Source organism: Camelus bactrianus, chromosome 27, assembly GCF_048773025.1.
Source record: "Camelus bactrianus isolate YW-2024 breed Bactrian camel chromosome 27, ASM4877302v1, whole genome shotgun sequence".
In the NCBI taxonomy this organism is placed as follows: domain Eukaryota; kingdom Metazoa; phylum Chordata; class Mammalia; order Artiodactyla; family Camelidae; genus Camelus; species Camelus bactrianus.
The window spans coordinates 11,924,617-11,948,749 of NC_133565.1; the positions used below are offsets into that span (position 1 = coordinate 11,924,617).

General features: G+C 35.7%; 1 protein-coding gene across 4 annotated transcripts in view; it reads left to right on the forward strand.

The window, feature by feature from the left end:
* The window catches only part of UBE3A (ubiquitin protein ligase E3A), a 77,142-nt gene that overhangs the window by 38,815 nt on the left and 14,194 nt on the right, over positions 1 to 24,133 (forward strand). For all 4 annotated transcript variants that reach the window (XR_012502738.1, XM_074354171.1, XM_074354170.1 and 1 more), the window contains 2 exons: positions 11,808 to 12,112; positions 17,992 to 19,238. Coding sequence is in view for 3 of the 4 variants with exons in the window: in XM_074354171.1 (XP_074210272.1) it covers positions 11,808 to 12,112; positions 17,992 to 19,238 (1,552 nt within the window). In the remaining variant the exon portion in view is untranslated. The remainder of the gene's footprint in view (positions 1 to 11,807; positions 12,113 to 17,991; positions 19,239 to 24,133) is intronic.

A 24,133-nucleotide genomic window follows, 5' to 3' on the forward strand; every position in this document is an offset into this window, starting at 1 on the left:
TAAGTATTCATAACCAAATACATAGTTGCTGTTATTTTGAACAAACTTATCTGCTATTTCAATTAAGAACAGTAAACATTTTTATTTTACTTCTCACTTATTCCTTTTTAGTGCTCTTCCTTTCTTTATGTAAATTTGAGTTTCTGATCTTTGTCATTTCCCTTCTCTAAAAAACCTTCAACATTTCTTACAAGGCAGGCCTACTGACAAGTTTTATTTGTTTGAATGAGTATTTCTCTTTCACTCTTGAATAATTTCACAGGATACAGAATTCTAGGTTGCTGGGTTTTCTTTCTGTTCTTTTTTTCCTCAGTGCTCTTTAAGTATTTCATTTTACTCCTTGTGGTTTCTGAGAAGTTAGATACATTTCTTATTTTTGATCTTCTGTAAACAAGGTGTTTTCCTCCTGAGGTATTTTTTTTTTTTTTTAGAATTTTTTCTTTTATCTTTAATTATCCATAGTTTGAAAATGATATGCCTAAGTATAGGGTTTGAGGGGGTATTTATCCTGCTTGGTGTTTTCTGAGCTTCCTGGATCTGTGGTTTAAGTCTGATATTAATTTGGGGACATTTTCTCAGTCATTGTTTCAAATATTTCTGGTGGTCCTTTCTTTTTCTAGTATTTCCATTATGTGTGTTACACTTTTTATAGTTGTCCCTCAGTCCTTGGATAGCCAGTTCTATGTTTGTTAGTCTTTGTTCTCTTTGCTTTTCAGTTTTTGATGTTTCTGTTGATAACAGCTTCAGATTCAGGGATTCTTTCCTCAGTTGTTTCCAGTTCGTTGTTAAGCCCATCAAAGACATTTTTTTCTTTCTATTATAGTCTTTTTGATCTCTTTCTCTCTCTCTCTTTTTTTTTTTTTTTTTTTTTTTTTGGTTCTTTCTTAGGATACCCATCTCTCTGCTCACATTTTTATCTGTTCTTACATGCTATCTGCTTTATCCATTAAAACTCTTAGTATATTAATCAGTGTGGTTTAAATTGCTGGTTTGATAATTACAATATCCCTGGCATGTCTAGTTCTTAGGCTTGCTCTGTCTTTGATAATAGTGCTTTTTGCCTTTTAGAATGCTTCATAATTTTTTCTTAATTAGCTGGACGTAATAGCTGGAATTGATGTAAATAGGCCTTCAGTGATGTGATGGTGACATGTAAGGGGGAAAGAAAGCATTGGATAATATGCCAGTAGGTTAGGCTCTGATAAACTAGTTTCACCTGAGGACGGCCTTGTCAAGAGGAGCAAAGGACTCTAGTGTGTCTCAGCGTGGTTCCCTTTTCCCCTCGCTGCTGTGGAAACATGAGGGGATTTTTCCCAGTACTTGCTGTGAGAACCTGGTCAACTTTCTTGGGGTAAGTCTCATAAAAATTGTGGGGGCTCCCCTAGGACTGGGTGCCCCTAGAGTTTTTAACTCTATAGTCTTCCCTATGCTGAGCGTCTAAGAATTTGTCAGTGCAGTGTGGGTTTTTCCATCCTGTCACAGGTTCCTGCTTGTGAAACTGCTTCAGTAAGCAGCGACCTTAGAGGCAACAGTTTGCTTATGTTTCTCCCTTAGGGATCCAGGAAGAGTTGTTAATTTTTTAGTCTCCAGCTTTTTACTTGTTTTACTGGATTGGAGTAGTGACTTCCCAGCTCCTTACATGTGGAACCAGCAATTAGAAGTTGAGATATAGTTTGGATACTATTTTCTGTATGGAGAGGGAGAAAATATTTCTATATGACTTACAACTTAAATATATTTACATGTGTTTAAAAGCATTTAAGGATTAAATAACATCTCAAAATACATTCTGAAGTAAGAGGTACAAATATCTTCAGTCAAATAAAGATAGCTCTTCTCTTTTCAAGATCCTCTCCTGCGGGTTCTGATACCATGTTCTTGTTCTCCAGATTGAGCCTTTGCATATTCTTTTGTATGCTTCTGATATAGCTAAGAAACTGAGAGGTATCCTGACATCTGTTTCCTTTCATGGTTAAGTACTAGAAAAAGGTAAGATTAATTGACACTCTTATCTAAATAATATTGGGAGAGAAATTGAAGAATCTTCATTGAGGCTCTGAAATTTGCTGGGTTCTGAGAACATAACTGTAAATAAGTTATAAAATCATGTGACTCAGGGAGCTTACTGTGCAGTTAATAGGCTGTAATAAAAAGGTGTACTGAGAGCAGGTACAGGATACTGTGGGAGCAGCCATCGTGATCTTAGAAATGATACCTAAGCTGAATCTTTGAGGATGATTGGGTATAAAGTACAGAGATCACAGCGTTCTAGGCAGGAGGAGAAACTTCTCAGACCTAGAGTCAAGGAAGACAGAAGAACAAATCCTCTGAACCGTAGGAAGCTCAGTATTACTGGAATACAGAATTGGGAAATAGATGTGCTGAAAAATGTATCTGGAAACAAAAAGCCAGAACCATACAGTGAAAGGCCTTGACACTGCTGAAAAGCCCTTGGTTTTCTTCTGATAGACATAGAAGCTAATGAAAGGTGTTCAGGCATAGAAGTGACATGAGCCTGTCCACTTTTCTATCACAAAGCATCGTATAAACCTATATTCTATTTAAATAGAATAAGAAAAAAATACACATTTTGAGAAAAATCTGTATTCTGCTGTTGTGTGGGGTGTCGTTTATTTGTCTTTTAGGTCCGTTTGGCCTAGTATGATGTTCAAGTCCTCTGTTTCCTAAGTGATTTTTCTGTCTGATTGAGATACTCATTACTGAAAGTGAGGTACTGAAATGTCCTACTGTAATTATGTTACTATTTCTCCCTTTGGTTCTGTCAGTGTTTGCTTAACATATTTTGGTGCTGTGCTGTTACCTGCATGTATATTTATAATTGTAATATCTTTCTGGTGAATTGATGCTTTTGTTATTATATAATGTGTGCTTTTTTCTTACGACAGTTTTTGACTTAAAGGCTATTTTTTCTGATACATACTTGGCTATGCCTGTTCTCGTTTGGTTATCATTTGCACAGGATGTCTTTTTCCATTCTTTCACTTTCAGCTTGTTTTATGTCCTTATATCTAAAGTAATTCTCATAGACAGCGTATAGTTGAGCCTTTTTTTTTTTTAAATCCATTGAGCCACTCTATGCCTTTTGATTGGGGGCTTTTAATCCATTTATATTTAAAGTAAGGACTGATAGGAAAGGGCTTAATATGCCTTGTTCCCCCCCCCCCCCCCCCGTGATGTCTTCCACTGTGTTTTGTTGATTTTTTTTTTTTTTTTGGTCGTGGTATGTTGATTCTTTTGTGCATCTTTCTATAGGTATTTTTTTTGTGGTTACCATAGGAATTATATAAAATCTTATAGTTGTAATGATGTATTTTTAACTGATAACAATTTCGGTTACAGAGATTTTACTTCCTTACATCTCTCCCCTCCTTTATGTTATTGATGAGACAAATCACACCTTTTTATATTTTGTATCCATCAACATGTAGATGAGTTTTTAAAAAATGTTTTTATCTTTTAATCCCTGTGAATTGAAAGTGACTTACTCGCCACCATTACGGTATTACAGGATTCTGTACTTGTCTGTAAGTTTATCTTTACCAGGGAGCTGTACATGTTTGTATGCTTTTGTGGTGGTGTCTGTCGTCTTTCGTCTGAAGTTATAGGACTCCTTTTTGCATTTCTTCTAAGGAAGTTTCAATGATGGTGAACTATCTCAGCTTTTGTTTATGCTAAGTCTTTATTTCTCCTTCATTTTTAAAGTCAGTTTTGCCAGATAATAGTGTTTTCAGTTGGCAGTAATTTTTTTTTCCAGCACTGTGAATATGTCACCTCACTCCTTTCTGGCCTATAAGGTTTCTGGTGAGAAATCTGCTCTTAGTTTAACGGTAGTTTCCTCGACGTGGCCAGTTGTTTCCCTTTTGGTTGCTTTCAGGAATCTCTTCTGTCTTTGACTTTGGACAGTTTGATTATAATGCATCTTAGTGTGGGCCTCTTTGGGTTCATCCTAGGTGGAGTCCTTTGAGCCTCTTAAAATTAGATGTTCAGTTTCTTCCTCAGATCTGGGAAGTAAGTGTTGCCATTAGGTTTTCAAATAAGCTGCATATGCCTCATTCTCTCTTCTGCTCGTATTCCCCTAACGCATACCCTGGTCAGCTTGATGATGTCCCATAAATCTTTTTAGGCTCTCTTCACTTTTCCTTTTTTTTTTTTTTCTTTTTTTCCTCTGACTCAGGAATTTCTAATGACTCGCCTGTTGAGTTCATTCGTTCTTTTTTCTGCTTGATCAAGACTCCTATTGACCCCCTCTTGTAAATTTTTCAATTCACTTATTATATTCTTCAACTCCAGAGTTCTTGCTTCTTTTTTTAATATTTCTCTTTGTGGGTATTCTCATCCTGTTCATGCACCATGATTTCATCTAGTTTTCTCTGTGTTTTCTTGTAGTAAGTCAAGTCTCCTTAAGGCAATTAAGTTGAATCTTTTGTCAGGTAATTCATAGGTCTCAGTTTCCCTAAGGTCATTTTCTAGAACTTCATTTTGTTCTTTGACTGGGTCGTGATTCCTGTTTTTCATGTGCTTTGTTTTGTTGCTGTGGATTTTCCATTTGTAAAACAGCTACTCTCCCAGTCTTTAGGGACTAGCTTCATAGAGGGGAAGATCACCATCATTCAACCTAGCTAGAGATTTCTGGTCCCTCTAAAACCTTTTAAGGGTTTGTCTGGACACTTGTGCTTTTAATTTCCCAGTTGAAGAGATTTATTGGTTTCTTTTTCAAGAGCTTATAGTCTTTTGCCCTCTCTTTTGTCTTTCTGTGGCACTTAAAGTTCTCTGGGGCTACAGCAAACCAGGGAACTGTTTTTTGTTTTCTGTAGCCCTTGGGCATCCAGTGTATGCTGGTTCCTTCAGTTCTCTTGAGTTAGGCAAGACAGAAACTAGTACCTTGGGCAACTCCCTCAAAAAACTGAAATGTTGGACATTATTCTTCTCTCTTGTTCCCAAGGGTGAAGCTGCAAATTGGGCTTCTCATCTCTATTGTGAACTGTGCCAATTTGGGGAGAGGCTGAAGCAATTGACAGGAGACAGCTTTCTTACGCGTGCCTTGCTGGTTTGGGCTTTCAGCTTACCTGGGGTACTGCAGCTTTCTAACTGGTCTTGATACCCTCATAAAGGCTTTTGGGACCACGTGTACGTCAGTGTTTCTGTGGGGGACTGAGTTCTGGTGCTTCTTGTTCTTCCGTCTTGCTGAAGTTACTTCTGGTTAGTGGGTTAGCTTTTTAATCTTTGTTCAGATAAATTTAGTGATTTGACAATCCATATGCTAGAAGAAATATACCTACAGGCTTACTTATCACCTATAAAAAGCTAATTCTGATGTGTATTAAATAATCTTTAAGATAAATTCAAAGATCAGTTTTAAGGATTTTCTTACCCAAACACAGAAAGAACTCAACGTGTTTCTCAACAATATATATTAAAACTTAAGTTTTTTAGCAACCCCAGAGTTTTCTCAGCTTCCTAAACCCTGTAAAAAAGATGATTTTGTAAGAGTGATCCAAATATCTAGAATGTAAAATCTGGTCAGCCAGCTGCCTCTTTATCACAGAATTTACAGTCTGTTGCGTGGTTCATGGTAGACACTCAAGTGTGTAATTAGTCAAGGAATACGTTCTGTCTTGACCATCTTTGAATCAGAATTAAAAATCAAAGACCATATTTCAAGATCATCACAGAGAATTGGTAGTTGCTCTACATTAATGCTAATGTGTACTTTGTATTCCTTTCCCTTTCAGTTCTTAATTGGAGGGAGGTGGGTGTTTATGTTTTGTTTTTTGTTTATTATACTTCACTCTAAAATGTGACATTTCTAAAAAACAAAAAGTTTTTTAAAGGTGAATAATTTTATATAAATGTTTAGATCTGCAATTTTTGTGTGCACTATATAACAAACTCCCTGGGCATTGAGATTATAAAGGTCAGTAAAAGAATACTTGGGTTATTGTTACAGTAAACATATTTCTAACAGTAAAATATATCAATTTAAATAAAGTTTTCACAAAAACTTTCCTGTTTTATAGTTATTGTCTGGTTGATTGGATCATGGTAATGAGTTCGCAATTGAAATAATCTAATAATTCACTCAGTTGCATTGTAACAGACCTAACCTTAAATCTGAACATAGCTGTGTCATAGGGTTTTTTTTTGTTGTTGTTGTTGTTTTTTTGTGAGATCTATTTCTGTAAGGCCTAATACTATCTAGGATATACCATTGATCATTCTTACAATTTTTTTTACATTAAATAAAACTTTGGGGGAGGGGGAATGGAGTGTTTACAAAGGCAACATCCTAGAAGAAACAAAGGCTTTCTGCTTACCCGCAGGATGGGTAGGCAGTGATTATAAGCTTCACAGACTGATCATACAAGTCTTGGGCCCTTTGTTTTATTTGTGGCTCCTTGATTCCTCACATCTTCATTTTCAGTTAAAGTCCTTCTACTTAACATTCACATGTTCTTTTGATCTTTGCCTTTTTATCTCCTTTTATTATTCGGTACTTCATCTACTGTTTTTATGTTGCATGTCACAGTTACTTTTTCTTCTGTGTTCTATTGTTTTTAATTCTAATTCCAGTCATTCCAGTCTTATTTGCTCATTGTTCACTGATGTATCTTCACTTTCTGACAGTTGCTATTTTTATTTCTTTGTCTTCCTTCTTGTGTTCATTGTTGATTTCCCAACTGCCTGTTAAGTTCAGTTTAAGATCTGTTTCAAGTTCCATCTCTTACATTGTTGGCAGCCATTTCAGTGGTTCTAACTCCAGTAGTTTGCCATTGGTTTAGGAACATTAAACAAACTTTCCTAATATTTGTTTCCTTGATGAACAAATTAAGCTGCTGTTTATAGTATGGTCAGCATATAACTCTTGTTTTTATCATTATAGGGTTTTGTTTGTTTGTATTTTAATTAAGTACTAGACTTCCAAAAACAGGTTTAAAGTCAACAGATGTGGTAATAGTGCCATTGATGATACTGAATTGATCTTCCTTTTTCTGCCACTGGTGGCTGAAACCATTTCCTCTGTCATCTGATCTACTCTCTAGGAAGTTACAGTGTGGAAACTGTTTTCCCCACAGTGTTTTATTTTGAAAACTTCCAAACATGTAGGAAAGCTGGAAGACTTCGACAGTTGATGCTGTGGGCCTGTCATCTAGACTTTGCCTTTTGTATTTACACTGCTTGATCACATAGCCCTCCTCTTCATCAGTCCGTCTTTTTGCCTGTACGTTTCCAAGTTGACTGCTGACGTCAGTACACTTTCCCCTAAGGTGAAGCCATTTTTTAAAAGACTTCTGCCAGGTTTTCTAGAGTAACCCTGGCCCTCCATATTTGATTTATCCCATAGAACATTTATTTGTAGGGCTGTCTCAGCGATTCATTCATGGAAATAAAAGAAATCAGTGGAAAGTATTGTCTATTTTAAATGTGTAAGTAATCTGAAGGGCATTGAGAGTTCTCTCACTAGAAGGTCTCGCTTGACATGACCTTGATAAGAGAAAGATCCTCCTTTTAAAAAAATAATACATTATAAAGTATTTGGTTTGTTTTTTGAATAGAAGCAAAGTCAGTGAGATGTGAGGAAATTATAGAAAGTAAGCCACGGCCCCTCTTCTGATAGTTTTGAATGGCAGGTAAGGTGTCACTAAAGGGACCCAGTAGGGAAAAGGCCTCCCTTCATTTCTTTCCATGTTTCTATCTCATTTTCTTTTCTTCTTCTCTCCTCCTCATCCCTTCTTTACCTTTCTTTTTTCCTCTTTCTTTTTAAAAAAAATCGTACTTGGGGAAAGTTATACATTTTACTGCACTGATTTGCTGAGGGAAAAGAAAGAGTGAGAAGGCCATGTGATTGGATGAAAGTGTCACTGGAGGGCAGAAAGCACAGTCTAAATTAAGAGTTGGGAAGTTTTTTCTGTAAAGGCCAGGTGGTATTTATTTTAGGCTCTGCAGGCTGTACCGTCTGTTAAACTACTCAACTCTGCTGTTGTAGTGTGAAAACAGCAGTAGACAGTATGTAAGTGAATGGACTTGGCTATGTTCTAATAAGACTTTGTGGACACTGAAATTTAAGTCTCGTGAAATTTTTATGTGTCACAAATACTGTTCTTTTACAGACTCTTTCAACTATTTAAAATTGCAAAAATCATTCTTAGCTTGCAAGCTATAAAAAACAGCTTCCTTGCTAGATTTGATCCATGAGCTATGATTTGGCAGCTTTTAGTGTATAGGGGTTAATTTTGTACCAGTCATTTACTAGAATGTCATTATTAGTGTACACATTCCCAACTTAGAGGCTTTTTTATATGCTCTAAATTAGATGGGGATACAGAATTGTACGCAGGTAATCCAAGGTGTCATTGGAAAGAAGAAAACTGCTGGTCGTGGGTGATTGCACTGGTAACATGGAGGTTCTGGCAATGGCTTCCTTTCAGTCCTGTCTCAGCAGTCTAGCTACTACATCTAAGTCTTGGTGCAGAGAAGCAGATCAAATAGAGGGCTTACTCTTATATTAAATGTACCCTCAGTGGTATTAAAAGCCCAAGTTTTGGAGTCAAACTTGGGTTCAACTCTCTAACTAGATGTCTGATTTGTTATGTGACTGCTCTGAGCATCAGCAGAGTGAGGATTAATGCAGCTAATTCATAGACTTGTGAGGATGGTAATAACAGTTGTAACAATAATGATACTGGCTAACACATCGTGCTTACTGTGTGTCATCCTATGTCCTAAGCACTGTGTGTGTGTGTGTGTGTGTGTGTGTGTGTGTGTGTGTCTGTGTGTGTGTGTATATACATAAAAACTCATTTAACTCTCTCACAGCCATAATCATTCTTACATATACCATCATTTTTAAGATGAGGAAACAGACACAGGGAGATTTAAGTAAACTCATCCAAGGTCACATAGTTACTACGTGGCAGAACCAGCATGTGAACTTGGGCAGTCTGGCCTCAGAATGTGAGCTTTTAACTTGTAATCGTTAGAAGGGTTTACCACCTTCCAAAGTGAGAATGTCTGTAAAGTGCCTAGCACATAGGTCCTCAACAAATTATAGATGTATTAACTTTGCAGAGTATAGTGCTACCTGTTCCTCAATACACGTTATTTATGGGACTTTTTCCATGAAGTTTTTTCGTACTACCCTTGTTAAGAATTATTTTGAAATGTATCACCTTCTGTAAGACAATGTCATGGAAACGACTTAGACTCTGAAACCAGAGTCCAGAGGTCTTCTCTGGACTCCTACTCTTACCCTAGTTCCTTACTTTCCTTTGTGTGACCTTGGATATGTGATTTGACTCTCAGTTCTGTCTCCTTTTTGGGCTGTGTGAAGAATAATCCTCAAAGTCATCGGACTCAAAGGAGATGACCTGTGTCAAAGTGCCTAGATGTGTCCACTGTGTTACCAGACATTCAGCAAATGCTAGTTCCTTCCTTGTTCACCTCCTTGTTGCAGACTTAGAACTGAACGGAGGCTTCAAGATGGGAAGCTGAGCCCTGGGAAATTGCTGGTTCAGACTGTACAGCTGCTTTGAGGCTTAAAGCGGGTCTTTGATTTCTTGGTCTTGTCCTGTTTTTCCTGTTCACGCTTCTTTATGCATTACATGCCAGAAGCATTATGTATATGACTGCAATTTTTTGGTTTTGTTTGTTTGGTGGTGTTTTTAGGACAAAACCTGACATTAAGAAAAACAGCTAGACTGTTTTAGTATTTCGGTTCTTAAAATTAATTTTTGAAAAATCATAAGGACAGTTTAGTAACCTTGAGGCTATTCAAATCACGTGTATGAAGTTTTAAAACCACTAACATTTTCCTCTTTCATATTCCTTAATTTTAATATATAAGTCATGTATTATAGAAAAATAAATCAGAAGCAAAGTGATAGAATAATTTTAAAAACCTATTTAATCACATTATTCAGAGAAAATGACTACTAACACTTTGAAATAAAAACGGCTTCTAACTACACTTACTACATTGTAACTGACTTACAATTAAAAGATCAATTAATGATGTCTGCTACATTCAGAGCTTGATAATTTTTAGTTATTCCATTGTGTGAATGGTTATCAGTTCATTTAATCTCCTGTTGTTGGGCATGTCAGTTTTTTCCAGATTTTATAGAAACAGAACATTTTTACAAAATTGTCATATTATCTCCCCAAAACGGCATCTTTGATTTGTATGGTTCATCCTCTGTTTCATTTTTAAGACTTTTGATACGTGTTCATAATTTTCCTCCATAAAGGAAATTCATACCTATTTACATTCTCACTAGGGAAAGTTACTGCATTTTGGAAGAGGAATAGCAACATATGGTATAAATCTTCTAGATTTTATATTTCTCTTTCTTTACATGTTGTCACTTTAGTACTTTGCACAGTGACATATCTGAAATAATACGTTTTAATTTTCAGGCATTGAATTGTTTATAAGATATATCAAGTCATGTTCATGCAATTTTTAAGTGCGTTTTGTGGGATTTTCTTTTTTCTCTATTTGCATGCAGTGAGTGGTAAATTTGCATGGAACATTTGAAAAACAGCACCACAGTGAATTGAATGTGTTTGAGTTATTACTCTTTATCACTTACTTTGATAGTTTAGAAACAAAGTCCTACTTTTGAGACAAAATTAGACTGATTAGTGTGTCCCTTATTTGTTGTCTTGTTTAGTTTCTCATGATTAACAAGATGTATCTCACAGTTGACAAGATGTAAACTAATGCCAGTTGCCATTTAGTCCTACATGTTTGTGAGATACTTGTAGGAATATATGGAGAATTAAATTAGGTAAATTATTTTTTAAATAGTTCTGATTATTTGTAGTTTTTATTCCTGTATGTGTATTTGGAACCAAAAGGAATAGCTATGAATTATGTTTCTTTGGGTCCAGTAGACTACTTACAGTGATCTCATATCTTCAGTAGTAGAAGTACAGATACTAAGAGCCGAATAAACATAGAGATAGATCATGTAGTCCAGCTTCTTGCTTCGTGAAATGATCCCTTCTTCAGTGTCCTTGCTGGCTAGCTCTGCTGGACCAGCCATAATGGAGCATTAATCCACATACTTTAAATTCACAAAGTAAGAATATAAAATTTTGCTCTAAAGGGAGTTTAGAGTATTCTGTGTTCCTGTGACTTGATATTAATGAGGAAGTTTAATGACGCTTTTGGGTTCAAGATTGTCTTTTCGGAGCCAGTTTCTTGTGGTATAACACAAACTTTGGATATTTTATTAATACGTTTCTTTTTAGATCTCCCATATAGTAGACAGTTGGGGGATGAAGACTTTTTGTTCCCCATACAAGTTCTGTATTAACTGTAGATCAAGTATTTACAGACTGTTGAAACAAAATGGTAATTGTGTAAAGGAAAGCTGAATTGATATTTAAATAGACTTTCATTTTCTTAATGTTAATTTTTAAAGTGGTAAGATACTAATACTCAGCCATAAAACTTGGGATTTGTAGCTGTTGTGCTAAACAGTTTAAGCACATCAACAACCTCCCCCCCTTTAAAACTAAAGGAAAGCATGTTCTATTAAAACAAACTATTTTGACGGGCATCAGTATTCTTTATCATGGCATCTTAGGAAATAACAATCAAATATCTCCCTAGTTAAAACTTCTGTGTAAATGGTGTATCTCTGTTTTCTACACCTCATATTAATATGCAAGTTTATTACTTCAGTGCTTGGCTAACTTTGGCTTTGCTGATGATCTGTTGAGCTTTGTACCTGAGAGCTGCACTAATCACTGTGCTTACTGTTTGATGATGTTTGGTACAGGAAGCGAGCAGCTGCAAAGCATCTAATAGAACGCTACTACCACCAGTTAACTGAGGGCTGTGGAAATGAGGCCTGCACGAATGAGTTTTGTGCTTCCTGTCCAACTTTTCTTCGTATGGATAACAATGCAGCAGCTATTAAAGCCCTCGAGCTTTATAAGATTAATGCAAAACTCTGTGATCCTCATCCCTCCAAGAAAGGAGCAAGCTCAGCTTACCTTGAAAACTCTAAAGGTGCCCCTAACAACTGCTCTGACATAAAAATGAACAAGAAAGAAGGACAAGGAGCAAGAGATGATTTTAAAGGTAAGATGTTCTATTTTTAATTGAGAATTTCTGATTGAAAAAAATTGGAGCTTTAAAAAAAAATGTGTGAGGTTTGTTTTTGTTTGTTTGCTTGTTTTGCCTTTTTGACCTTAGGACAAGATAGTGTAGTGGAGATGATTTTTTATTATGGTAAAAGACAACTAATAATTGAGTTAATGATTTAACTATATTTTACTGTTTGAATGGTCCCTAATTAGAAGCAGGTTATAGGCACTCCAGTGGCGCAATCGGTTAGCACGCAGTACTTATATAGAAGCAGGTTATATTCCCAAAAGTTCCTTTGTTAATGGATGGATTGGAACTCTTAAATATTTTCCACTAAGAAAAAATGTATTAAGTGGTAGTTAATCACCTAAACTAGGCTACAAAGTCTATTTAAGTTATTGAAGAGCTGAACTAAATATCTGGCATGCACTTTGGAACCTAAGCACTCAGCGGTGAAAGAACCTGAAAGAGGAATCGGTGATCTTTTTCTATTTCTGAAGGCAAGGCAACATTTTGTAATAGTTATCTGAGAAGTAATTCAGTTCTTCATTCTAATATATTCTTCGCGTGTCCCGCTTACCTGAGTCTCCCAGGCGTTCGGCACACTCATATTGCCAAGAATCATCACCTAACCGTGGTAGTTTCACCCAAGCCTTATTTTGTTTTCTAAATGATCCTGTATTCTAAAATTGTTAAAACTTTTTAAAAATCAACTCCAGGCTTGCTTGCTTTCTCTCAGTGATGGTAAGTCAGTATTAGAAACAAAGGTAATTGAATTTCTGAATGACTGACCAGCCCTACGAGAGGTAATTGTATTTTAAAAGAGGAAGCTTTTTGTTTAGGACATACATGTTAGAGAATACCTCTAAAATTTTCAGTAATATCATTTGAATCAAGTTTAAATTAATTAATGAAATGGAATTGTGTTAATAGCTTCTACTCTGTTTCCACAATAAAGATGTTTTCATAACTTTATACAACCTTATTACATCAATGCGGGTATTTCTATTTCACGAATTAGCTCACATACTGTGGATAAAAGGTGAACATTGTCCATATGTATAATGTGGAAGTTGCATAGACTCCATTATACACATTTCCCCAACAAGTGTGCACCACAGAGCACCAGTTACTGTGAATGTAGGATGTGCTGGCACAGTTGAATGCAGCAAGCTGTTGGGGATGGTTGTAGCACAGGATGGATGTACCCATCTTTTGGCTATGTGCTTCATCTTAGAGATGCTTACTGAATGGTTGTATCCTTAGTCTCTGCGTACTAGCTCAAGTCTGTGTAATTTAACAGTTCCTCATGCTTTCTTCCAATATGCTACCTCCCACCCACAACACACCTTTTTTCCTGCAACATTATGTATTTATTATAGTATATTTCTGTTGGGAATTAAGAATGTATTAAGTGCACTAGTACTTTTTTATTTTGAGGGTTATATATTTGTTAGCTCTAGTACAAAGTTTCGTAGGTATTGAATAGTCTGCCCCAAGCTCTATTTAAGTGTAAACTTTTATAGATTGAGTATTTTTCAGGTACACATATATCACAGAATATACAGGTGTATCATACAAAAATGTCTCATTTCTTGTTTTTCTCAGTAGAACACCTCTTATTGATACTCAAATGTTATGAATATTTATATTTCTAAATTTTTTTAACAAGTTGTATTTATGTCTGAAAAATTCAGTTTAACATTTTAAACAAAACACTGTGAGGATTAAGTATTGGTACATTTTATACAGAATTAGTAGAAGGTCACAATCACTTGAAGATGTTCTGAAGAGGATGACATGTCAACAGAAGGTCTAGAATCTTACCCACTAAGATGATAATTCTTTGTTAACAACTTCATGATTTGATGATTAGGAAGCAGGGTGCTCTGTTTCCTAACTGGATAATTATTTATAATAGATATTTACTATGTATTGGATACACTTTAAGAAATTAGATAGGGCTTGATAGGGCTTGTTTTTTGTTTTTTTTTTTTTAATATTGTCATGTAAAAAGGTATAATTTTTTTCCATCTAAAATAATGGGGAAAATGCTTCCAATTAACAGTTTCACACTTTCAGGAAGAGATTACTGATGTTTAGCAGAAGATGCTTATATATCCTTAATAGAAAAAACCTGAGGGTGTGTTCTTAAAAGAGTTATGGCCCATAAAAGAGGATGTTGATAGTCTGGTAGCAAGGACCAAAGATCAGATTTGTGGTATGGTAAAATTTATTATTTTTGTGGTTCAACTGTTAGAAGCTGTTCATTCATTGATCGCTTGTATTTTATGATGTGTTTTACTCTTAAGGAAATATATTAAAGTAGAAGTAGGAGTTGTGTTAAGAAATTTTGTATGTTGTACAGTACAAGGGTCCATTTGTCACAATGAAGATAGGATTTATCTACATGACTCTAAAATTAGCCTCTGCTTAAGTATTTGATGACAAGGTTGTTACTCTTTTGATTAAAGAGATAGATTAAAACTTCTGTCAGTAATATTGTTTGACCAATATAATTTTATTAGACAAAATGTATCATTTGTTCTCTTTCCTGTAAACTGACATATCTGAATAGTTTATTCAAAATGACAGAAACTTTTTATATGGGATGCCACATTTTTTTCTTCTAATAGTTTGATAGTTTTTACTGGCCTGTAAAATAAAGTGGGCTTGAAATATTAGTAAATTTTTTTTTAATTGAAGTACAGTTTTATGATTTGCAGAGACCTATATGGTCTTTGCTTGGGTAATTTGAAAATGATGAAATTAGTTAACTTCTTGAATATCTACTAATAAAAATTAAGTGTTTTTTTTTTCCTACTCAGAATACGAGCTAGTCATGTTTGCCTTTATTTATGAGGAATACAAACCCTCAGAATTCCACCAGTAGGCTTCCTCTTAGGTCACTGTCAGACCTGTGTCACATGCCATCCCCCAAGTGCAAGTGAGGATTGGAATCCTAGTATTTAGTTCTTGCAGTTTCTATCATAGTGACATGTCAGGGTAAAGGTGGTGAATAGATGTGGAGTTAGCCAGCCTCAAGTGTCTGCCCAGATATATTAGAGGGCTGCTGGAGGGAAGAGAGCCATTTCAGAAGATCACATTTTAGATACAGAATGATTATAGCACTTCTTTTGGAGTTAGAAGATTTAAGTTACCATATCTATGTAAACTAAACTGGTATGTAGTATCGCAGGACACAGAACTCTCTGGGCTATTACCCAGCATTGAACATAGCCCTCTCCCTTTTAGCTGAGAATGAGATCCTGTTGTTGGTCATTAGAGGTTTCATACCCTTTGCGTCATTGGTTAGTCTCACCTGTCAAACATTTGAGTGCTTTGAGTAATGCCAGACATGCTTGATAGTCGTTAGGGATCACAAAAAATACACAATGCACAAATACATGGAGCTTTCAGATTTTTGAATTTTCTCTGCCCAGAGCATTTATCCTTCCCTTAGCTATTAGGGTTGAGTTGTAAAGTGAAATTTGAATATCTACTGTTTAAAGGGTATCTTCACTTACTCCTTTTAAGTTATTTGACTATAGGATTGAAATATTTTTATTTCTGTATTTTCATTTAAAATACAGTCATGTATGCTGTTTATTGTATGCAATAAATTGTTAACTGTTGAAACATTTTATTTTATCCCAGTCATCTGATATTCGTGGAGGTCATAACAGAAAAAATAGTGTCATTGAGGTATATTTCTTAGCTTTGGTAGGTGAAATTATATAAGCTTATTTCAGATAATAAGTGAGAGAATGGGGTGAGAATTTTTGTTTTTGTTTTTGTTTTAATAATAGATCATGAGAAGGGAGTGCATTGTAGCTAACCTAGTTTTAATTTTAAAATTGTTAGGTTTTTTTTCTTTTTTTTCATTGAAACACATGGTAAGTGCCAGAGAGTTTTATGTGTGAGCTGTTAAGTCTACGAATTGTCTGTTGTATGATGTCCCCAAGCACTGAAATTTACTACTCTTTGAATATTTTACATTGTTTTCCACTTCAGTGGCTATACTCACTGCCTTCTTTGAAAGAAATCAAAGATCATGAAAGCTCAGATTAACCTGCGCGAAATAAAATAAAATTTGAGTAAAATGAAAACTTGGGGTTTAAGAAAGCAGCATGTTAAAATTCATTTTTGTGTGTGTTCTTATATTTTCTATATTTCGGCAAGAAAGTTGTAAGAGAAAGATGCAGTTTTTCTTTCTTTTTCTAACGTATTTCATTCCATGTCATTCCATAACCTCTTGACCTTACTGTGTATTCGTCTCAAGGTAGTATATGTATAGATTTAAATTTTGTTGTTAAAGAGAATGAGAGCCATGGGTTTGCCTGGTTTTGTCTGAAAGAGAATAATGGCAAAGGGAGGGCTCAACTGCGATATTTAAAGACACATGGGAGGGAAGTAAGATGGATCCCAGCAAACTGCAACAGACTTTCACCCCTGCAATAATCCACGGTTCCAGAGATTTTTAACCTCAAAAAATCCTTGAAGTATTCTCTTTTTCTTTGTTTCTTCTGTGATTTCATTAGAATTTCAGCAACATTATTATAACTCTGAAAATATGTAATAAATTGGTATTCAGTCTGGCCTTTCGTTGCCTCCTGTCATTTTTCCCTTTTATGGTGTTATTTCTTTATGGGGAAGAATGGATATGATAGAAAATCATAATAAAACTCCCATGGATTTAAATACTGCAAGCTGAAAAAAAACGGTAATATTTCAGCTTGTGGGGAGATGGTCATTACTTGTGTTTAAGAGACTCTGAGGCGAGATGGGAAAGTGAAAGGCTTCTGTACTAGTAAGGATCAGGTAGACTGCAGTGTTGAGTAGGCACCAGAAAGAACACTAGCTTATTAAAAACAGTGGGAATTTATTTCTAGCTCATCTAACAGCATAATATTGTGGACTGGCAGAAAGTTCCGGTTCATGCAGTCATTCAGAGAGGTACTGTCATCTTCAACGTACGGTTTTCAGAATCATCCTGGGAACATCATCCCATTAGCCAGAAGGAGAAAAGCCTTGGCCTGGAAGTACCACATGTCTCAAAAAGCTAGGAAAGATGGGGGGAATGTATCTAATTCCGTGCCCTGGAAGGAGAGGAGATGGGCTTTGGTGCCTGCGTAGTGTGGTGTTTTTCACTTGTCTGCTTGTAAGTTTCCTCCTTCCCACTCTTATTTTTTATTGCTCTGTAACTATTTCCTGTCACTATGTAAAGTTTATTCCAACCTGATACTTGGCTGCAGATGGCAGTGTCTGTCAACTTCAGAGCTTATGGGAAATGGTACATTAATTCCTCTCAGCCAGAGTGGCCACCCTAGAAAAAGCTAAAAAGGAAAACTCAAAAAGAACTAGTCTGATTTTAGGACAAGAACTGTTTCCAAAAGAGGACTCTCAAGAAACCTTTCTTAAAACTTTGCCTTCCTAGTCATTTGAAAACAGAGTAGTGAAATGAGGAAGAAACCTCTCAGAGGAATAGTAATGTTTTTGCTTAAAGCGAGATTATAAGAGGTATTTATTGTGATAAGTCAGCACATGATAGCTTGGTTTCATATTTACAATTAAAGCTGCATGTTAATATATACCATGATTATAAAAAGAGTTTGAGCTCATTAAAAGCTGTGTATTAATGAAAGGATATAAAAGGATGAGTAAAGCTGTTACTATGGAGTAGTTCATAAAAAAATGGGTAAGCATATTTTGTTGGCTGAACCTAAGATTAGATAGTTTTACAGGGTTGTAAATCATAAACGGTATTGAGTGCAAAATGTTTGACTATCTTATTTTTCACTAGAACTTACTAAAAGAAAGCAAACATACATATATTATGAAAATAAATGTTCTCTTTTTCCCCCATTTTCTAGATGTGACTTACCTAACAGAAGAGACGGTATATGAAATTCTTGAATTATGTAGAGAGAGAGAGGATTATTCCCCTTTAATTCGTGTTATTGGAAGAGTGTTTTCTAGTGCTGAAGCATTGGTACAGAGCTTTCGGAAAGTCAAACAACACACCAAGGAAGAACTGAAATCTCTTCAAGCAAAGGATGAAGATAAAGATGAAGATGAGAAGGAAAAGGCTGCATGTTCCGCTGCGGCTATGGAAGAAGATTCAGAAGCATCTTCCTCGAGGATAAGTGACAGCTCGCAAGGAGACAATAACTTACAAAAATTAGGCCCTGAAGATGTGTCTGTGGATATTGAGGCCATTAGGAGGGTCTACACCAGATTGCTCTCTAATGAAAAAATAGAAACTGCCTTTCTCAATGCACTTGTATATTTGTCACCTAATGTGGAATGTGACTTGACATATCACAATGTATACTCCCGAGATCCTAATTATCTGAATTTATTCATCATTGTAATGGAGAATAGAAATCTCCACAGTCCTGAGTATCTGGAAATGGCTTTGCCATTGTTTTGCAAAGCAATGAGTAAGCTGCCCCTTGCAGCCCAAGGAAAACTGGTTAGACTGTGGTCTAAGTACAATGCAGACCAGATTCGGAGAATGATGGAGACGTTTCAGCAGCTTATCACATACAAAGTCATAAGCACTGACTTTAACAATCGAAATCTCGTGAATGATGATGATGCAATTGTTGCTGCTTCCAAGTGCTTGAAAATGGTTTACTATGCAAATGTAGTGGGAGGGGAAGTGGACACAAATCACAACGAAGAAGATGACGAAGAGCCCATTCCTGAGTCCAGTGAATTGACACTTCAGGAGCTTTTGGGAGAAGAAAGAAGGAACAAGAAAGGTCCTCGAGTGGACCCACTGGAAACTGAACTTGGTGTTAAAACTCTGGATTGTCGAAAACCACTTATCCCTTTTGAAGAGTTTATTAATGAACCACTGAATGATGTTCTAGAAATGGATAAAGATTATACTTTTTTCAAAGTAGAAACAGAGAACAAATTCTCCTTTATGACATGTCCCTTTATATTGAATGCTGTCACAAAGAATTTGGGATTATATTATGACAATAGAATTCGCATGTACAGTGAACGAAGAATCACTGTCCTCTACAGCTTAGTTCAAGGACAGCAGTTGAATCCATATTTGAGACTCAAAGTCAGACGTGACCATATCATAGATGATGCGCTCGTCCGGGTAAGTTGGGCTGCTGTTTAAACAGATATCTGAGTGATGGGAGATAGCGATACATTTCAGGGAATTCATTTTTTAAGTGACTCTTTGGAGGGTGGGGAATATAGCATAGAGACACATGGACTTTTTTTTTATTGTGAATGTATTATACTTTTGTTGCTCCTGCACAGGTTTATGAATGTGTTCCACAAAAATATTGGTTGTCTTGTGTAATGATCACTCTCTTTGAAAAAGAATAGATTTTCTAAATCTTGACAACTAACCAACCCCCAAAATGTCTTATTTCAGAAGAGGCATGGATGTTCCAGAGCACAGGAACAAGGGGACTGTGGAGACACCCAGTTATGAGTATGAATGTCAAGTCTTAATGGGGAGTGGTAGAATAAAACCACGCCATAAAATAATAAGTGGTGTCCAAAAATTCCATCGTGTGACATTGAGAGTTGTGAGGTTGATGACGTGACCAGGCAGGTTGGTGCATGCTGCTAGTAAGAGTTCCTGCCATGTCACTCAGAACGTCCCTGAATGGCACTGACTGATTGGGACAGTTTCTTTTCATTTAAATATATGGATTACTCCAGGTCTTGGAGTTGGTTGTAACATCTGGGAAAACAGAAACTTTTACACGAATCTTGTAATTAATGGTGCTTGTATCATCAACGTAGTCCAGGGAGATCAAGCTAAGAGAATACTGGGACCACAAGGACTCACCTTCTAACTCCCTCTTCCTCCAGATGGGTTGCCTTTTGTTCATTTCTTCCCTCCACAGAAAATAAGAATTTTAGTGTCCCCTACTTAAGAATGTAAGCTTGACCAGAAGACAGAAACCAGTTACCAATCACATCATGCCAACAGTTACATTTGCATAGTATTCTTTATCACAGGGTTTTATTGTCTTTATAATATTAGATATACCCAGCATTGCTAGTTCTTTTTTCATCAACTCAAGTAAAATTTAATGCCATCTACAATTAAGATATAGTCAGTCTTCTGTACTAATAAAGCAACACAGATAACTAGGAAGTAGTGATACTTGTTTCAAAATATTTTAGTTTTTAGAGTGAATTTGTCTAAATCTGAGAATTTATAAAACTGTAAACTAGCTTGACATCTCAGAAATGTAAAAGCTGCCGAGGTTCTGTGCTTAATTTTTTTGTTACTGTTTTTTTGGGTGGAGGGGGGTGTTTGTTTGTTTTTGAGATACCAAATATGTTTATAGTGTTAAAAAAAGATTCTACATTATTTAAGCAACACAGGCAGTTTTCACCAGAGACGGAAGGAGGTTATTATCATTGCTTTCTTTCTGGTGCCCTTTTTATTTTACTTTTGTAGTTTTGAGCTTCCTGAATAATTAATGTACTTAATATAACTGATCATCAGGCAGCCAGCAACTTACTTTCCATAGTTCAGCAGAATGATGAGGAATTATGTGGACGTGGTGATGCTTTATGGAAAGCATGTTGAGGTCTGTCTATGAATTCCATTGTTAGAGCAGAACTGCAAATCTCAAAACTACACATTTTATATTTGGCTTCTTAGGTTGGGATCCTTTCATCTGTTTCCAGCAAAAGCTATACCTGACCTTTAAAAGCAGTGAAATTACTCTGTAAGATTCAGTACAGAGTTTTTAAAAATTGTCTACCTACTTACCTGTTTTATCGGAAATCTACTGAGCCTTGTTCCTTCCCCTGCCACCCATCCCATCCTATTTTTCCCCCCTAATGAAAGTAAGGCCAAGAAGCAACAAAAGTTTAGATGCCTATTATATGCCTACTTTACTCTGTTTTAAAAATTATCATCTAAAATTTTGAGGAAACAACCATTTTGTTTTATGAGGACTTCCTTTAAGCAAGTGTTAGAGTAAAATTAATAAGCGAGCTTTTAAATTGTGCTAACAAATTATTTTTTAGGGAGTTCAGCTTAGGAACTCTAAGCTAAATATTATCATTTGACCTATCATAAATGAGGATTCACTATATACTGTCTGTACTTGAATATTACCACTTCAGAAATCCTTTGTGTGAGGCATTTTGCCAAGCACTAGGGCTGTAAAGATGAATCATGACCACTGTGGAGCTTCTTAGGGGCACACACTAAACAGACTTCACTTTTAACTTTCTTCCTCCTCCCTCCCTTTCCTCCTCCCTCCTTTCTTCTTTCATAATAGCAATGTGAGGTGGTTAAAAAAAAAAAACATCAGAATAGGTCTTAGAAGTCATAGTGATAATCTGCCTATTTCGGGGGAAGTATTCATAGCAGATGATGATTATGAAAAGGTCATAGTATTTGAGTAACAAAAAGTAGTTTAAGGTCATCCTGTAAGGTGTACTCTCTAAAGTACTGATGGATTTTCAACATCTTATTCCCCAAGGATCTACTTTGCTGTTTTAAAGCTTCATTCTTCCTTTTATATCACAGTTTGACAAACAAAATAAACCTGTTGACCACTTCTTACGACCTGCTAATTTTCAGCTACAGAGTAGGGGCAGGAAGAGAAGAGGAAATGAGAAACTTTGCACCAAGCTCAATATTAATAATTAAATAATTAAGGTTTTAGGGTCTTAGACTTCAAGAGCTGAAAGTTGCCTTGGTGCTCATCTACTCGTTGGTTTATAAATGAGGCCCAGAAAATGCTGACTACGTACAGGTCACTCTGAGTATGTTTTCCATTGGGTCTTGGTTTTCGGTTATTCATGTAAGACTGACTAGCTTGGAGGGAGAGGGAAAGAGGTGGTAACTTCAATTAATAATTATGGATTTATTTTTAAAGAAAAATAAAATATAAAATAAATAAATAAATAAATAAAGTAAAAATATATTCATTCCTTTCATGTACCATGTGAATCAAACTAGAGTAGCAAATTGTTTCCTGCCTGGAGTTTTTAGAGGACCTGCCTTTGATGACAATAGAAGAATCAGTGTTTCCAGGATTTTATCAAACCTGAGATACCAGTCTCTGGTTGTAGGAACACAGTTGTTTTATTTCCACTAAAAAGGAAGAATATTGCGTTTCATTTTAAGGTGCTATCAATTTTATGGCATATTCTGACTTCAGAGATGTTAAAAAAAACAGACAAGTAAATTTTAAGAATCAGTGAAATATAATAAAATGTAAGTTGTCTTTCCACAGATATCCCAGAACTACCCACACACCTTTAAATAACTGAACTGTTTCTCCCTAGGACTTCTTTTCACTATTTTTTGTTGTTCCTTGGGAAATAGTGCAGTGATTAAATGAGCTCAGAACTCAGCTTCCATTTAAGTGAAAACAGCCCTAATGTGATGAGTTTTTTTTTTTTTAACAGTATTTTGCTAATAACATTTATCTATGTGTGTGTTCTTCTAAAAGAAGATAATTTTTCATTTTTTCTTAGACAAGTCATCTCCGAGGGAAGAGGATATAAAATTTGTTTTAAAATTACTTTTTATGTTAGGGGATTGAGTGAGGGTATAAGTATCCTAGAAGACAGTGTTGCCATCTGTGAGGTCCCCCAAACTGCCTTCACATCTGAATGGGAGGTTTATTTAAAAAAAAAAAAAAAATCCAAGGTTCTACTTCTAGAGGTCTGGTGTGTAGCCTAGGAATCTGTATTTCTGGTAGTACCACCCCTCCCCACACCCCCAGATAGACTGCACATCACCATTTGGGAGATGGCTGTTGGTACAGTTTATGTATACATATTTATTGAGGCCATTTTTATATACAAGTACATGCTCAGGAACTGGCAGGCTTTAAAAGGATGATGAGGATAGCAGGCTTAGGGTAGGGGTTGATGGTAGTGTGAGACTTGATTCAGATTGATCAGGGAGTCCTAGAATTTTGAGTAGAGATCTAAAGACCAAAAGAAAGGACTGAGACGTAGAATTGGATAGGAAAGTCCAAAAATACGAACTAGAAAGATTAAAGGTGATAGGTACAAATGACAAGCCCTACTACCAAGAGGTTGTGCTCAGTCTCTTCTAAAAGTCACCCATTTTTTCTGGGCTCTACTAGTACTGTCTGACCCAACCCCCAGCATTTTCCTTGGAGGACACCTTAGTTATTATTGAAACAAAACTTGATTCTTTTGTTTAACAATTTAGTGCTTTATGAATAAGATTATTCTGTGCTGCTTTAGGTGTATTTAATTGTAATTTATACATTCACTGTAGTGCTTAATGCAATGATCATTATAGTTTCTTAAGATTTATCCTAATTTAAATGAAATCATGCCTGATTTATGTCCTTCAGAGTGGAACAAGTGAATTAAGTAGATCTACATAGATGCGCAGAGAAATAAAAAGATTAAATACATCTGGATAATCTAAAAGTCCTGTTCCAGTCAGTGGTTTTAATGTACTTGATGGCAAAGTGTTTAACCATAGAGTCTAAGTTGACTGAGTAGTTCAAGCCAGTCATTCTTAGGGATCCTAGGCATTCTTAAGTATCTGTTTTGTCTGAATACTGCTTCTACTTAAATACCCATACCATTGAATAATTTTTTTCAGCTATGAATAAGGTAGGTTTGACATAAATAATACCCAGCATACTGTAAGATTTTTTTAAGGATGGGGTTTTCCTTTTGACTCTTGTAAATATGGCATTGTGATACTTTCATATTGCAATGTCATCCTGTCTAGATATTCTGGGAATGCTTTGATATCAGTTCAAAAAATGATCTTTTTGTAGTATTTACTCATCATGGCCAATTAAAAGTTCAGAAATTGAAAGTCGTTTTATCCAACAACCGATGAAATCAAGAGTCTTAGTAAGAAGAGGAAGTCATGTAAAGAAGAGGTAGATGACAGTACATCCAGCCTGTTTTTGTTTTTTTTTTTTTTTTACCCCAATAATCTGTCTTTTGCCAATCTCCATATTAAATTAATAACCTGTCTATAAACCCTATGTAGAAAAATCT